The following is a 14779-nucleotide window of genomic DNA, read 5'->3' on the forward strand; positions in this document are numbered from 1 at the left end:
AAATGTCACGGTATGGGGATGGCCTTTCCTAATCTCCCTATTGAAACCCGTCACTCAATTCTCATCTATTACCCTCTTTCTACACTGCCTTGCTATTTTTCAATATTGCAGTTATCATCTCCTGACATACATACATACATGCATAAATATTTTTTCTGTCTCTCCCACTGGAATGTAAGTTCCTTGAGAGCAGAGTTTTTGTTTTGTTCTCTGCTATATCTCTAGTCCCTAAAATAGTGTCTGAAACATAGAAAGTATAAATTTCATGCATTTAACATATATTTAAAGAGTGCCAGGTACTGTTCTAAGTGCTCAGGGTACACTGGTGAGCAAAGTAAGCTCTTTCCCTTGTGAGTGGCCAGGGGGAGACAGTGGTGAGGGAGGAAAAAAAAATAAAAAATAAAAAATGAACATAGTATATAAGGAAAATATTTGCTATATTGGAAGATATTATGAGAAAATGAATATAGAGTGAAGACGATCAGGTGTGCTAAGGGGGCAATTTACACTATTAATAGGGTGGTCAAATAAATATGTATGAATAAATAAATGTTTATGGAATAATATATATTTGTTCAATGAATGAATGAATATCTTCTATTCCATATGGTCAGCTATTTTATATATACTTAAACTTGGATTAGTTAAATAACTTCAGCTCACTAACAGCCACAACATGAATGGAAACCTTTGGAATAGAAAAGTATTTTGTTTGAATGGGATATTTCACCTAATGTTAAAAAAAAAAAAAAATCCTTAATGTTTCATCCTATTTGGTTTAGGCAGCTAGAGGAAGAGCAAATGCTCATGAATTGCCAGTCCATTGTTTTTTCCATTATATCAAACTTGTTCAAATCCAAACTTTCATTTCTGAGTTGACCTACTAGCCTTGTAGAAAGATAGCACATTTTATGTATATAGGTAAAGTCAACTTGTTTTTCTGTATTTCAGTCTTTCGAGCTATGAAATAGGATAAGGGAGAAAAGATTTGCCATCTGGTATGCAGGCATATCACTAGAAATATAATGTTCCTAAATGAACTTTCTACTAACTTCCCACTCTAGCTCATTTGTCTTATATATCTATGTAATTACTTATTCATATATTCAAACATTTTTATTGAGTGCCAATTCTGGTCCAGGGACTGTGCTAAGCACTTGGGATATAGAGATGATTACCACTTTATTTAACAAAGTCTATTCATTAATTCATTCCATAATTATTTATTGACGATGTTCTTTGTGTCAGGCATTGTTCTAGGTGTTGGGAGAGCAGTAAAAAAAATGCAAATTCACTGATCTCATGTAAGTTGCATTTTGGGAAGAGAGACAAATAATAATCAACAAAACATGTAGATACATGATATAATGTCAGGCTGTTAATTCCTAAGAAGAGATATAAAATACAGAAGGTAATAGAGTGATGGGATAGAGTTGCTATTTTAAATAAAACTCTCCAAGGAGGCCTATCTGAGAGGGTCTCTTCTGAGCAAGACTTGAATGAAGTAAAGGAGAAAACCCTGTACAGATGTGGAGAAGAGCATTCATGACAGAAAGCACAGCCTGAGGCAGACTTTCTTTGACTGTGTGTTCTAGACACAAGGTAGCCTTTATCAGTGGGTATGCCCTTAAGAGCCAACTGTGCTTGGATAGATTATGCTAATCCGTGTTTAGTCATGTTTGTAGCTTGAAGTGACCATGGTGGAAGTATTTATGTCATGCAAATCAACAAGCACAACAAATCAGAGTTTTTCTCCCAGAGAGCCAGTTGTTAAACATTTCTTAGCATATCATTGACTTTGTTGCCAAGTACTGAGAGAGGGGAGAGTGGTAGAGGTGAAATAGCTTCCTTCGGGGCCAGATCCAACTTCTGTGAGACCAGTTCTCTTGGTGGAGTCCTAGCCAAAGTTCCGGTTGTTTCTTTATTTTTCCTTTCCTGGCCCCCAATGTTTGAGGTCAGGGAGTAAACTTAGTAGTCGCTATTCTGAGTAATTGGTAAATGATATCAATGAAAAAGCCCTTCCTCACTACCCTGGCACTTCTGTGCCACTTTCAATTTTTTTAAATTTTTAAGTCCATAACACCTGTTTTATCATGTTCACAGAACCACCACCAACTAAACCTGAAAGAATCCAAAAGCTAAGTGGAGGACCGAACGGAAAATACTACGACCTTCTGCTCCCGCCAAAAGCAAGCAGGACATAACAGCATTAAGTTACCTAAATAGGGCGCCTGGGTGGCTCAGTGGGTTAAACTGCTGCCTTCAGCTCAGGTCATGATCTCAGGGTCCTGGGATCGAGTCCCGCATCGGGCTCTCTGCTCAGCAGGGAGCCTGCTTCCCTTCTATCTCTCTGCCTGCCTCTCCATCTACTTGTGATCTCTCTCTGTCAAATAAATAAATAAATAAAATCTTAAAAAAAAAGTTACCTAAATAAAAACATACAATACATTTGTGAAGCCCCCAAATACTCAACATTTTAGAACTGTTATCACAATGTTTTAAGACTTTATTTCAAGTATTAATATGATGGAAATGAAGGTAAGGCAACTAATACATTGCAAAAAAAATTCATACAGCGTATTTTTTTCCCAATTAATTGACAGTGTATGCAGTTCCAGTTAATGTGTAGAAAGAATCTTATTTTACCCATTTTATATGAATGATAGAGGATTTAATTAACCCAGATCTCATACACATAAACAATAGTTAAAAGCAAAATAAAGTGTTTTTGATTGTAACTCTTTGGTTGCAAGTAATAGAAACAATTTGACTGACTTACAGAAAAGAAAGAGAGAAAGGGAAAGAGTTAAAATACCAACGGTCCTTAGGAAGTACTGGAACTAGGAACTAGAAAGCCTAATAGCCAGGCTGTACAAGTATAGTCTCTATTACTTAGTGTTGCTCTCTCTTTGTTTCAGCTTCAATTCTTTATTCCTTCTGCAGGCCAGTTGTCTCCACCTCTTAGCTCACATGGTAGAATGTAATTGTCCGTTACTTCTGAGTTAAGATGTTACCTTTCTAATCACTTAAGAACACCGAGTAAGAGTTTTTCCTCCTATATTTAAGTTTCTAGGTTAAAGAATCCAATTGACACACTTTGCTAAGTTGCCCATGCTTGGTCTAACCAGCTATGTCCCAAGGAACTGGGTTCTCACTTTACAAATATGGCTGCCAAAAGCCCATCATGTGAAGAGACTCAAGGAATTGAGAAAGAGATATTTCCCAGAGAAAGAACATGTATTTATGGGCTAAGCAAACATACTATAAGTGCTCACATCAAAATACTTCATAGCAAATTCAAGTGTAGAAAGGGACTCAAAAAAATCACCTAGTTCAATCCACTGTCCTGTGCAGTGATCTCTTCCATCCTGTCTCTGATGGATACATTCAGCCTCTGCTTGAACATGTAATAACAGAGAGCTGACTAAAGCATGACACCACTCATTCCACTGTGAGACACTTTTATTGTTAGAAGGTTCGTTCTTGCACTGAGCTGGAATTTGCCTCTCTATAACTTTAATCCATTCTACTTTGTGGAACAATAAATAATACATTAAATTCCTCTTTTTACATGACAGCCCTTTACTTATTTAAGGATGACTAACATGCTCTTCACTGGTTTTCCCCAGGGTAAACATCTCCAGCTCCTTCAAACGTTCTCTGATATGAATCCCTCATCCTTCCCTATTTTAGTGGCTAGTTTGCTTTTTATTGTCTCAAAAAGATATTCCTACTCCAAATGTATAGAGCAGTAAAGGAATCTCCCTGGCTCATATCACTGGCTTCTGCAGAATCAGTCTTCAGAATGTCCAGCAGCTCAGTTACTCATTCATCCTTCAGCAGATGCTTGGGGAGCATCTACTTTGTGCTAGGCATTTGTACTAGGCACTTAAGATACATCAAGTCCAAAACAAGCTGTTGGTTCTAGAGCTTATATTCCAACAGAGGGAGACATATAGTAGGCAATAAATATAATAAAAGTTAATTATATGGTATGTTTGAATGTGGTGAGTGCTTTTAATAAAAAGAGTAGATAGAGCAAGAAAAGGGGGACTGAGATGATTGGAGGAGGGTGGCAGGTGGCCATATTTACTAGTGTGATCTCATTGAGATTAGAACAAAGACTTAAAGAGGAGAGAGTTGGGGGGGGGTGCATGTGAAGTAGGCAAACGTATTTGCAAGAAGAGCCGAGTGGAGAAACAGTTTAAGTGTCAGCCCTAAATGAGACAAGGTCTGGCATGTTCTAGGACCAGCAAAAAAATCCAGTACATGGCAAAGAATCAGTGAGGGGGCGTCATCAGGATTGAAGACAGAGGACAGGTGAACAGATCATAACAGGATCATATAACAGGATTATAAACTTTTGTAAAGGTCCTGCCTTTTACTCAGAATGAAATCAGTTTCCATTTCACGGTTCTGAGCCCAGGAATGACATGATCTTAGTTGCATTTTAAAAGACCCTCCCTGGCTCCTATTCAAAATAGATTCTTGGGAGGTAGGAGTTTCTTTCTGTTTTTCTGGTCTTTACATTTCGGTAACTAGCTTCTTTGGTGATTATAGTGTGGTTGCTTGCAATGATCAGAGCTATATACTCCCACAGTTGTGTCCATCAAGCCGGAGATGATGATTATTACCGCCATCAAATGATGGCAAATTTCATGTTGATTGACTCACCTCTGAACCAATCCCTGGGCTTAAAGGAACATCATATTCTAATTGGCCTTACCTCTGAATTACCTGAAACTATCACGATGGAAGGGGAATGATTACTTTGTTGGCTTATCCATGAAGCTAGGAATGATGGTTCAACTACTCCACAGTGAAAAACTGAATGAACGTTGAGCTGCCAACAATAACGCCCTCTATAATTATTCTGGTCTAACAGTTTCTTAACATTTATTCTAACTAAACATAATCTGCTGGCAAAATTTGAGTACAATACTTTCATTTCATTAACAAATCCTAAGATTATTTTGGTTCAATACTTTATGATTTTTTAAAAGATTTTATTTATTTATTTGACAGACAGAGATTACAAGTAGGCAGAGAGGCAGGCAGAGACAGAGAAGGGGAAAGCAGGCTCCCCGCTGAGCAGAGAGCCCGGGCCTGATGCTGGGCTCCATCCCAGCACCCTGGGATCATGACCTGAGCCAAAGGCAGAGGCTTTAACTCACTGAGCCACCCAGGCACCCCTTTATGATTTCTTTATAGAATCTGTCATCAAACCATGTATCCCCTAATGTGTAGAGTATTTTGCAGCTATTTCTTTTAACCTAAATAGGAGACCTCACATCTATATTCCTGTTGGATTCCTTTCAATATCATCTGGAATGCTGATTCTATCTTCCTAATATAGGTTATCTGTGATTTGCAAATTTGGTAAACATACTTCATTGTACATATTAAGTGACAAAATCACATTCTTCTTTTATTAAGAAGACACTTTCTTTCCCTAATAGAATATGGGTATAGGGGGTCAGGGAATCATAGACAGAGATGACAACACTCCAAGAGAGACATCTTGCAAAAATAATTGAGAGACTTAACCAACTCTGAACTTTTTTCAGCTCTCAGTTCTCAGTTTTTCATTGCCAGTGTTAAGGAGCAAATGTATCTAAACTACTTTTAAAACTTTCAAAATATTGAAAGATTTTGAAAAGGCTGATGGTTTCCATTTGTTATTTTGTTCCTTTCTTTGTGAAGTTATCAAAGAAGAACTCATCTGAGAAGAGTTACTCATTCCAGGAATGAGGGTATAACCTGTATTTTTATTTGCAAATTGCTTGTCAGTTGTTATTTATATCATAGAGCCATATAACTTATAACATGGATTTTATAATATATTTATAACATTTCATAATTTATAATATTTTAAAGCTAAATGGTGTTGTTTCCTTTGTATTTAGGATTTTTTTCATCTTTTATTTTTCTGTATATTTTTCTTTACTTTCCTCATTCTCTCTCCTAGTTTAGTCCTTTATGCATGATCATTCTAAAAACTGCTGATCCACTCAAACTATTGTGTTCTCTTCCAAGAATAATCTCTATTATATGCACAGTATAGGAAGGACAGCCAGCTATGCTGAGCTTTTTTCAGTGAGCATGTAGATAAGCAGTCACTTTCGCTGAATACAAAAGAGGCAATGTTTGTGCTAAGACAGTCCTTTGCTCACTGCCATCTAATCCTTTCGTTTTTTAATGTAAAATGTATTTTTATCAAAGTAACACATGCACAAAGCTTAACAAGTAAATAGTTCTGGAAGATTTATCATGAAATAAACAAAACCCAAACTATACTCTTCTGTCTCACCCTTTTCTTATCCCCAAGTACCATGCCCCAAAAACAACCACTTTGAACTCTTTTCCCTGATTCTCCTGGTATTTACCTCTATGTGTCTGAATGATATGATCATTTGCTATTTTCTCACGTATCAATTCTAGACATATTCTGTTGACTTCCTATTTTGGAATGTGAGAATTTATATTTCCACCACACACACATGCACACATCCATACATCTCTTCTATCCTCCCATGACATTATTTCAAAACTTTAATTTTATTAATAGTCAGTGCTTACATTATTATGAAGATATAACTATTTTTACTATTGGTCCATAGAGTGCATTGTGATTTATTCACTTACAACTTTTTATTTATCTCAGAGTTAATTCCCGCCCCCCCCCCCACCAACCTTGCCAACAGCACTACAAAATTCTGCTCAATATAGTCAGACATTTTTGGTCTATATAAGTTCCATACTTTTCCTTGGAGAGATCTTTCCTGCGGCCTTCTGGTCTCACATTGTATTGGAACCCAAGGACTGCTGTACCACAGTATAGCTCTTGGCCTAGGTCTTCTTTGACCAATACTTGATTTATTTTTCCTCTCTATATGTTGGACCTCTGGCTTCATGGATACCATACGTTTTTTATTGATGTATTCCCTCATTTGGAAATACATCTTCCAGAAGATTTCCAAGAAGAATGCATAGGGAACAAACTTTTTGACATACAAATATAGTATATTTAGAAGTTGTTTATTCTATTTTAGACAGAGTGATAGTGTGGAAAGGAATCCTTGTTCTCAGTACTTAAGAAGCTTTGTGCTATGTCTGCTGGGGAGGGAGACAGGTGAAAAAGGTTATCTTAGTACAGTTTCATCTTGAATTTCTCTTATTATAAGTGTTTGAGCATTTTTGTTTTTACTTTTCTGTAATATTTATTCATGTTCTATTTGCATGCTTGTTTTTCTGTTTGGTTGTTGACTTTTTTATTTGTAGGAACTCCTTATATATTAAAGAAATCAGTCCTCATTTTTATAATAGGAATTACCAGTATTTTCTCACAAGGGCTCAAGGATCTGGAAGACAATTTGGTAGCATTTTTAAAAATTAAAAATGCATTTTAAGACACCTGGGTGGCTCAGTCATTTAAGTGTCTGCCTTCAGCTCAGGTCATAATCCCAGGTTCCTGAGATCAAGTCCTGCATTGGGCTCCTTGCTCAGCAAGAAGCTTGCTTCTCCCTCTCTCTCCCCCCTTGCTTGCATTTCCTCTTTCCTTGTGTCTCTCTCCGTCAAATAAATAAATAAAGTCTTTAAAAAAAATTAAAATGCATTCTACCCAGGAATTTAGTATGTGGTATTTTTCCAGCAGATATATTCACACATATGGAAAATGACTTAGCAACAAGAATATTGATTGAGAATTGCTTGTAAAAAATAAGACTGGAGGCAACCTAAATGTTCATCAATGAGATCCAGTGAAATAAATCATGATTTACTCATTTGGTAGAATATTATGTAGCCATGTATAAAGAATGAGACAGTTCTAAATGTACTGATAAGGAAAGAAGATCTCTATGACATATTTCTCAAGTTAAAAGACAAGTTGCAGTAAAGTGTGTACTGTAATTATTACTTGAAAATAAAAACTAAAACTATATATGTAATCAACTTATGCATTAGAACATTATGCAATAAACTGGTAACATGGGTTATTTCTGGAATGCAGTGGCTGAGGAGCAGGAGTAGAAGATATATGTTTTTTCTTTTTGTAACTGCTTTATTGATAAATAATTTATTTATGATGAAATTCATCAATATTAACTGTATAGGTCAATGAATTTTAGTATATTTAGTATATTGTACAACTACCACTACAATCTAGTTCTAGAAAATTTCCATCAGCCTAAAAATAAACCTATGTTCATTTATAGTTAGTTCCTATTTTCACTCCCAGTCCTAGGCAATCACTAATCTAATTCTGCCTCTCTATATTTGCCCTTTCTGGGCATTTTATATATGCTTTTATATCTTTTGAATTAACTTTCCCTATTTTGAATTTATATCACCTATTCAAAAATAAATACCAAAAACCCTGATCTAATTGATCATATTATTACTCCTTCTTCTCATAAGAAGAAACTGCTTTATGAAAAAGTTAAAGGAAGTCTTTGGTACTATAAGCAGACGAAAGGTGGAGATAAGAATAAAATCAGAACATTATGAACAAAAGCCTACTTCCTACTTTTATTGCATCCCTATTAGATCTCATTCTGGCTTAGCATACACTGAAATTTAGATTTAATCATTGTTCACATAAGTGTAAATCTCTGTAAAAGGTCAAAACATTTACCACTCAGAAGGGAAAGAACAAATCATTACACTGAAAAAAGATATGGGTATGAAAATAATACTGTACAGGCACTTCACTTTTTATTGCCTTATTTTGTTAGGAATCCATAAACACTAATATAATCCTGTCATATATTACAAAGGTTGGCCATCTGCTAATGTTGAGATTAATAATCTGCCCCATAGTTAACTCATAAAATCATACAAATTTAGATTTGGATGAGGTTTCCGAAATTTATCTATGACATTTTCCCAGATTTATTTCACTAGATACCAGCCAATCTAATTACTTCAGTGACATGTTTAACCTTTGTGAAAATCTCTATATAGATTTATTTATACCAATATTGTTGGTTGTTAAGAATTCAAGAGCTAAATTTGTTACCAGTTTCTTGTCAAGTGAATAATAATAGTTAATAACAAAAATAATAAATATGATTATAGCACCCTTTATTGACTATTTACTGTAACCCCTCACTGAACTAGAGAGGTGCTTTACATACATTAAGGCATTTCAATTTCACCACCATCTAGAATAAAGGCCCTATTTTTAACCCTATTTTCATTTTTAGTAAAGTAAATCCCATTATTTTCAGTAATGGAAACTTTTTCCTGGAGAGGTTAATGAACATGCCTAAAGTCACACAGCTGCTAAATAAAAGAGCTCAAATTTGAATCCAGTTTTTAATCAACGTGCTTTTGTGATATACATTGTTGCATTAGCCTTATTCCTGACTTTACACTATACTTTTGTCCTTTTATCTTATTCCCACTTACTTGACTTTGTTATTTCATCTAGTATTTTATATGATTTGACTTGTAAAGAATCGTAAATCTCTTCTACGTGGTGATGGGTTTAAATAAGCAAGCATATGACTATTGTTTGTTCAAAGTCTTGCACTTAATTAGGAAAAAAGCAAAGAAAAACGTGTTTTTGTGAATACTGTAACTTCTTTTGGCTCCTACGGACAGGCCTCCCCTCATAAGATAGTTTGTCTTTGCCAATAGATCAATATTGATTGAGTCAATGTGGAGAATACAGAAAATTACGCTAGAGTTCTTGCCCTTTGGGAGCTTACATATTAATTGTTGAAGGAAAATACATGTACAAAATCACAAATAGGTGAAAAGTGATTATTAATGGCATATAAAGGGCCCCTTATGTATTGTTAAGTCAATGGTGAAGGCAAAGGGAAGGTATTGTGGCAATATATATTTTTAAGGATGGCCAATCCCTGAAGTAAGTCAAGAATTTTTAACATTTGTGTGCTTTGAATAGTTCCATAGCAAAATATTTGGACAAGATGCTCTTTAAGGTTTGTCCGCCTTAAAAATAATATAATTTTATGAATTATATAGAAAGTAGCATTTAGTACAGCGAAATTCCAATTAATAAAGGGGTAAGAGTGTTGCATGAAGGATGCACAGGAAAACCAGACTGGACACTGAGAGTAACTGGAGAAATATAGGGAATATTTTTCTTTTCTCAGGATTCTAAGTACATTTCTGTTTGTGTTGTGGTTGGGGGTGATGGGTGGAGAAGAGGGCAAATTGCTGGCAAAGTAGTCACCCACTGAGCAAATTTCCCCCAAATGGATGCTTGTTCAAACTTTGTTGAACCTCTGAAAAACATGTGGAAGAAAAGGTCCAATATGGTATTAGAATTAAAATGGGGACTGAGATACATGGAAAAGGGAGTTAATTTGTGTAGCCCATTTTAGCTGTAGTTCCTTTCATCTCTAACCAGTGGTGAAGACTGAGGTACCACTCCCATCCCTACTTTCCCTTTGAAGCCCCCAAATGATAGATCCTAACTTACGATAGCATTTTTTGTACCTACTCTTTATCACACAGCTCAACCGGTCTTCTTTTCCATCTAGGGCATTGTGACTATTTCCTACAGGTGCCCGCTAATCAGCTGAGGTGAGAATCACATTTTTCTCCAGCTGGCGTGGAAGTGTCTGGAAGCAAAAGCCTAGGTTTGGGTCTGATCCCTAATAAACAGTGGTCTCATTCAAAGGGGTAAAGGTGTTTTGTTTTTTCTGTTTTTGTTTTAGAGGATGGAGAGGGTCTGCAAATAAAAGATGGCGTAAAAGGAAAACTATCAAATAGTTTTTCCTCGGCCCGGGTAGGTCGAGGGTAGCCAAGCTGGGACCTGCTTTGGAGTGAAAAGTGGAGGCTGCCTGTGGTAGTCCTCCTAAGGTGCGGTTCAAGGACCACCCTCCTAAGGTGCAGGGCAGTGGGTGTGGAGGGCTGAGAGGTGCACCACCCACGCCTCTCAGGAAAGACATCAGGGACTTCTCAGTGCAAAACGCAGGAAGCCGCCGCGCTCTACAGCAGCAGGCCGGGGCCCAGAGGGCGGAGGGCGAAGGGCGGAGGGCCCCAAGCGCGCGGCGGCGCGGAGGAAGCGACGGCGGCGGCGCCCACTCCCCCTCGTCCCCGCGCCCCGCCGCTCTCCTCCCGCAGCCGGGCGCCGGCGCGCTCGGGTCTTTCCGCCACCGCCGCTGCCGCGCGCTGCCCTGTGCGCTCCGGCACCTTCGGCAATTTCCGTCAGGCCCTGGCCGCCATTTTCTCGCCGCTTGTGTGTCTCGCTGGCTGCGTGGCTCGGTTCTTGTGAGCGAAGCTTTGTCCGGTTCGGCAATGGACGGGTATGTAATGGGGCCAGCGAGGAGGTGTGTACGAGGGGAGTTGTACGGTTCTTCGGCCGGGTCCGGGGTCGTCCAGAAACCCTCCGGCGGCCCCTCCCTGGGCTTGGCTGCCGTTACCCAACCCCCGCCCCATCGCACACACCCCTCCCTTCGTTTCCCCCGGCGGGCTCCGGTCGAGAAAATGAGAAGAAAGCGGGCTTGTAGACTGGAGAGGCATTGGGGCGATGGCGGGGGCGACGACCTCGGAGGGGGAGCAGGCACCGGTTTGACGGCGGGGGATGGGGCGGGAACCCTAGAACGCCTGGCCCGTCCCTGCCCCCTCTTAGGAGCCATTTCGATCCGTAGCCTGGGACCCGAACCCTGGGTAGCCGCGCCTGTGGAAGCGAGTGTAGTGCCACAGAGGCCTGTGTGGGGATTGCTAGGGGAGAGAAGAGAGGCATCTGTATGCACCCCAGCCGTCCCCAGCCTCCCCGGCCTCACCCGGCCCGCCCTGGCAGGGGGAGATGCCGGTGGCGGGAGCTCGGGGGAAAGCTAAGTGGGAGCCGCTGGGGAAGGGGGGGGGCGGGGAGGGCGTGCGGCGGCGCGAGGAAGGGGGAAGGCAGATGTCATACTCCTTTGTTTTCACTTGAGTCTGGTAGTGGGGGCGGGAGACAGAAGAAATGTCTTTTTGTGGGGGCCTAAGAACATTCAAGGCTTGGCAAAAGGGCCCAGAAATTAAATCGTCTTAAAAAACCAAGTGTTTGTGGTCGACATCAGTCACATGGGCAAAGGCCAACAGCCACGGCAGAAACAAGAGCAGATAAGTCAACACAGGGCCATTTTTTTGTCACTTTGACCAGTTTCCGGAAAAACAGAAACAACTACAAAAAGCAAGACCCGTGCTGCATCTTTGAGAGCCCGAGTGGAGATAGAATGCTGAGGGACGTGAGGCAAGAGCTTTGGGAAATGATACTGACCCGGGTCTCCCTGGTACTTAATGCTCCACGTCTGAAAAGACTCATTGTGATTTAGCTAATTGTTAGAAAAGAGGCACCCTTGAGGGCGAAAATATAGCTGTATTCAGCCCTTCTGGGGGTTGTAAAAACCGTATCATTTAAAGAGCATATTTATTAGAATCAATGACAACATACGAAGAGCCAAATAAAATAAAATTTATTTTGATTGTTTGGAGTTTAATGTTTTTAAAAGATACTAAGGATAGACCATATCAAAGTTAACAGAGTAACAAAACTTACATTATCCTAGAGGTTATCTAGAGATTGTTTTCCACATGAAATGTAAATCTAGAGAAGTTCACTATTTCACCAGATAAACATGGAAATTGATGACAGAACTTAGCAGTGGAATTGTTTCCTGATTCTATCAAGATAAAGAGTTGGTTTAAGTTTTAAATTAATAATTTAGGTGTACAAGCCTTGAGTAAATGGCATTATAGTGTTTGGGGTTTTGTTCTTTTTGATATTTAAAGGGTTGTTTAAAAAATACAGGAAGTTTAGTGAATTTCATCTCAAGTTTGAAAGTAATTTCTAGAAAACAGTTGAAAATAGTACAGGGAGGTGTCACTGACTTGTTTTCCATTTGCATGATGAGTGGATGATTTATGAATGATGAACCACCCTAAAAAGTTTTAGAGTCCAACAGTGATCATTAGAAAAATAATGAGGTTGAAACTATTTTTTTTCTTCACAGAATTGTCACTGAGGTTGCAGTTGGCGTGAAGGTAGGAAAAAATTGAAACTAATGAAAACTGAATTGCTGAATCTTTTGTTACCATTGATGGAAATTTTCAGTTAGCTTTTGAAGTTACAGTTAACAAAAGTGTAAACTGCTTTGTTGAATTTTAAAAAAGTTGGGTTATATAGTTTATAATCTAAATAGAAACTTAGTTTTTCTAGAAAAGCAGTCTGTGAGAACATTTTAAAAAGTACTTATGAATGCTGTTTAGGGTTGAAAACGCTATCAGACATGGCTTTTTATGAATATATAAATGATATCCCAGTTTTCTGAGGGAAAATTATGGTTTTAAATGGATAGATCTATGATTTGACCTAAATCATGTAATTTTGTTTATCTAAGATTTTTTTTTAACTTTTGATTATGAATACTAAAATATGTATGTCAACAATGAACTACATTAGAAATCAGTTACCTTGATACTTAAACTTGTTTAGACAATTAGCTTCAAATTAGAGTCAGAAGTTAAAAGCTGGTTTGGCTTTCCATTAAAGGAAAGTAGGCCTTATGGTACAGATTTGGAATCTTTCCTCACTTTCTGGCCAGGGAAATACTCCTTTAGACTTTAGTTCTAATGCTTAGGTCTTTTATTTCCTTGAATCCTTGCATCTTTTAACAGATTAATATGTTAAAATTTTTGTTTGCAAACCTGTCTACCTTGTTGGGGCATGGTCCTTGTCTTCCCTTTTTAAAAATTTTTTCAAACCTGACACATTCTTACAGGCCTCATGCACAAATACTTGTTGATGCAATGACATTTCCCCCTTTCAAGTGTGGGTAGTCTAGAGAGGATGGTGACTATAATATTTTTTGGAATTCTTAAAATTTCATCCACAACAATGTGGTATTCTTTAGAATACTTTAAGAGATATTTTGTTTTTTTCTTTTCTGTTCTCTGCCCTATAATGCACTAGATATTTGTCTATACTTTAGTATTTAGGCTTATTTTTTGAGTTCATATTACATAGATTGGGGGAGAAATGGTGAGCTCTTTCGGGGGAAGGTATTCTTATTTGGCAATGATACTTTCTAAGTTGAGGTAGTTGAAGGATTTGAAATCTGAAATAGGCCAAAAGTGCAAAATACAGAATGTATACTTACCATCCAAATTGGTATCCTCTGGAATTTTGTAAAAGAATGAATGATACAAGTCTGAGTTGCCCACTATTAGTGTGGATGAGGAGAGAAGGAACTCAGACAAGAGGTAAGAAAAATGAGAAAAAGAATTGGATGTCCAGGTATGGTTTATTGGTTTTACCAGTTTTCTTTGTTAGTGGTTCGAGGAGAAGAAAATTGGAAAATGATATGAAAATAATTGTTAACCTATTTTTTAATCCATTGTTGAACATAAAACCTTGAATAACTGAAGTTTTGTTTTATGAACTTTTCTGAGGTAGTGGTTAAGAATTTCTGCTTGGGAGTGAAGCCTGTGTATTAGCAATTAAGTTTTCATATGTATTTTTTTTTTTTTTTTTAATGTACATGGTTAAAATTCATAGTGGTAAATATTTCTCCCTGAGTTCTAGTCCTCTGTTTCTCAGGTGTAGTTAATTATGTTAAATTTTTTCGGGTGCATTTTTTCCTGAAGTATTAATAGTTTGTATATTATCAAACAGTGGTATCCTTGCTTGTTTATACAGATGAGTTCATACCATGTGTACTGGCTCACATCTTGCCTTTTTTAAAAAAATAGCTTTATTGGAGCACCTGGGTGGCTCAGTGGGTTAAGCCTCTGCCTTCAGCTTGGCTCATGGTCTGAGGGT

At 37.9% G+C, this 14779-nt stretch overlaps 1 protein-coding gene across 4 annotated transcripts in view; it reads left to right on the forward strand.

Annotated features, from left to right (window-relative positions):
- The first annotated feature begins 11163 nt into the window (after nucleotides 1–11163).
- PTBP2 (polypyrimidine tract binding protein 2) overlaps nucleotides 11164–14779 on the forward strand; it is an 83755-nt gene continuing 80139 nt past the window's right edge. For 3 of the 4 annotated variants that reach the window (XM_044238735.1, XM_044238736.1, XM_044238737.1), the window contains exons 1-2: nucleotides 11200–11282; nucleotides 12972–13002. In XM_044238735.1, coding sequence (XP_044094670.1) covers nucleotides 11275–11282; nucleotides 12972–13002 — 39 coding nt within the window. In that variant the 5' untranslated portion in view covers nucleotides 11200–11274. Of the gene's footprint in view, nucleotides 11283–12971; nucleotides 13003–14779 lie in introns of all 4 variants that reach the window. The other variant, XM_044238738.1, reaches the window with a different exon arrangement.

This window comes from Neovison vison, chromosome 2, assembly GCF_020171115.1.
Source record: "Neovison vison isolate M4711 chromosome 2, ASM_NN_V1, whole genome shotgun sequence".
Classification (NCBI taxonomy): domain Eukaryota; kingdom Metazoa; phylum Chordata; class Mammalia; order Carnivora; family Mustelidae; genus Neogale; species Neogale vison.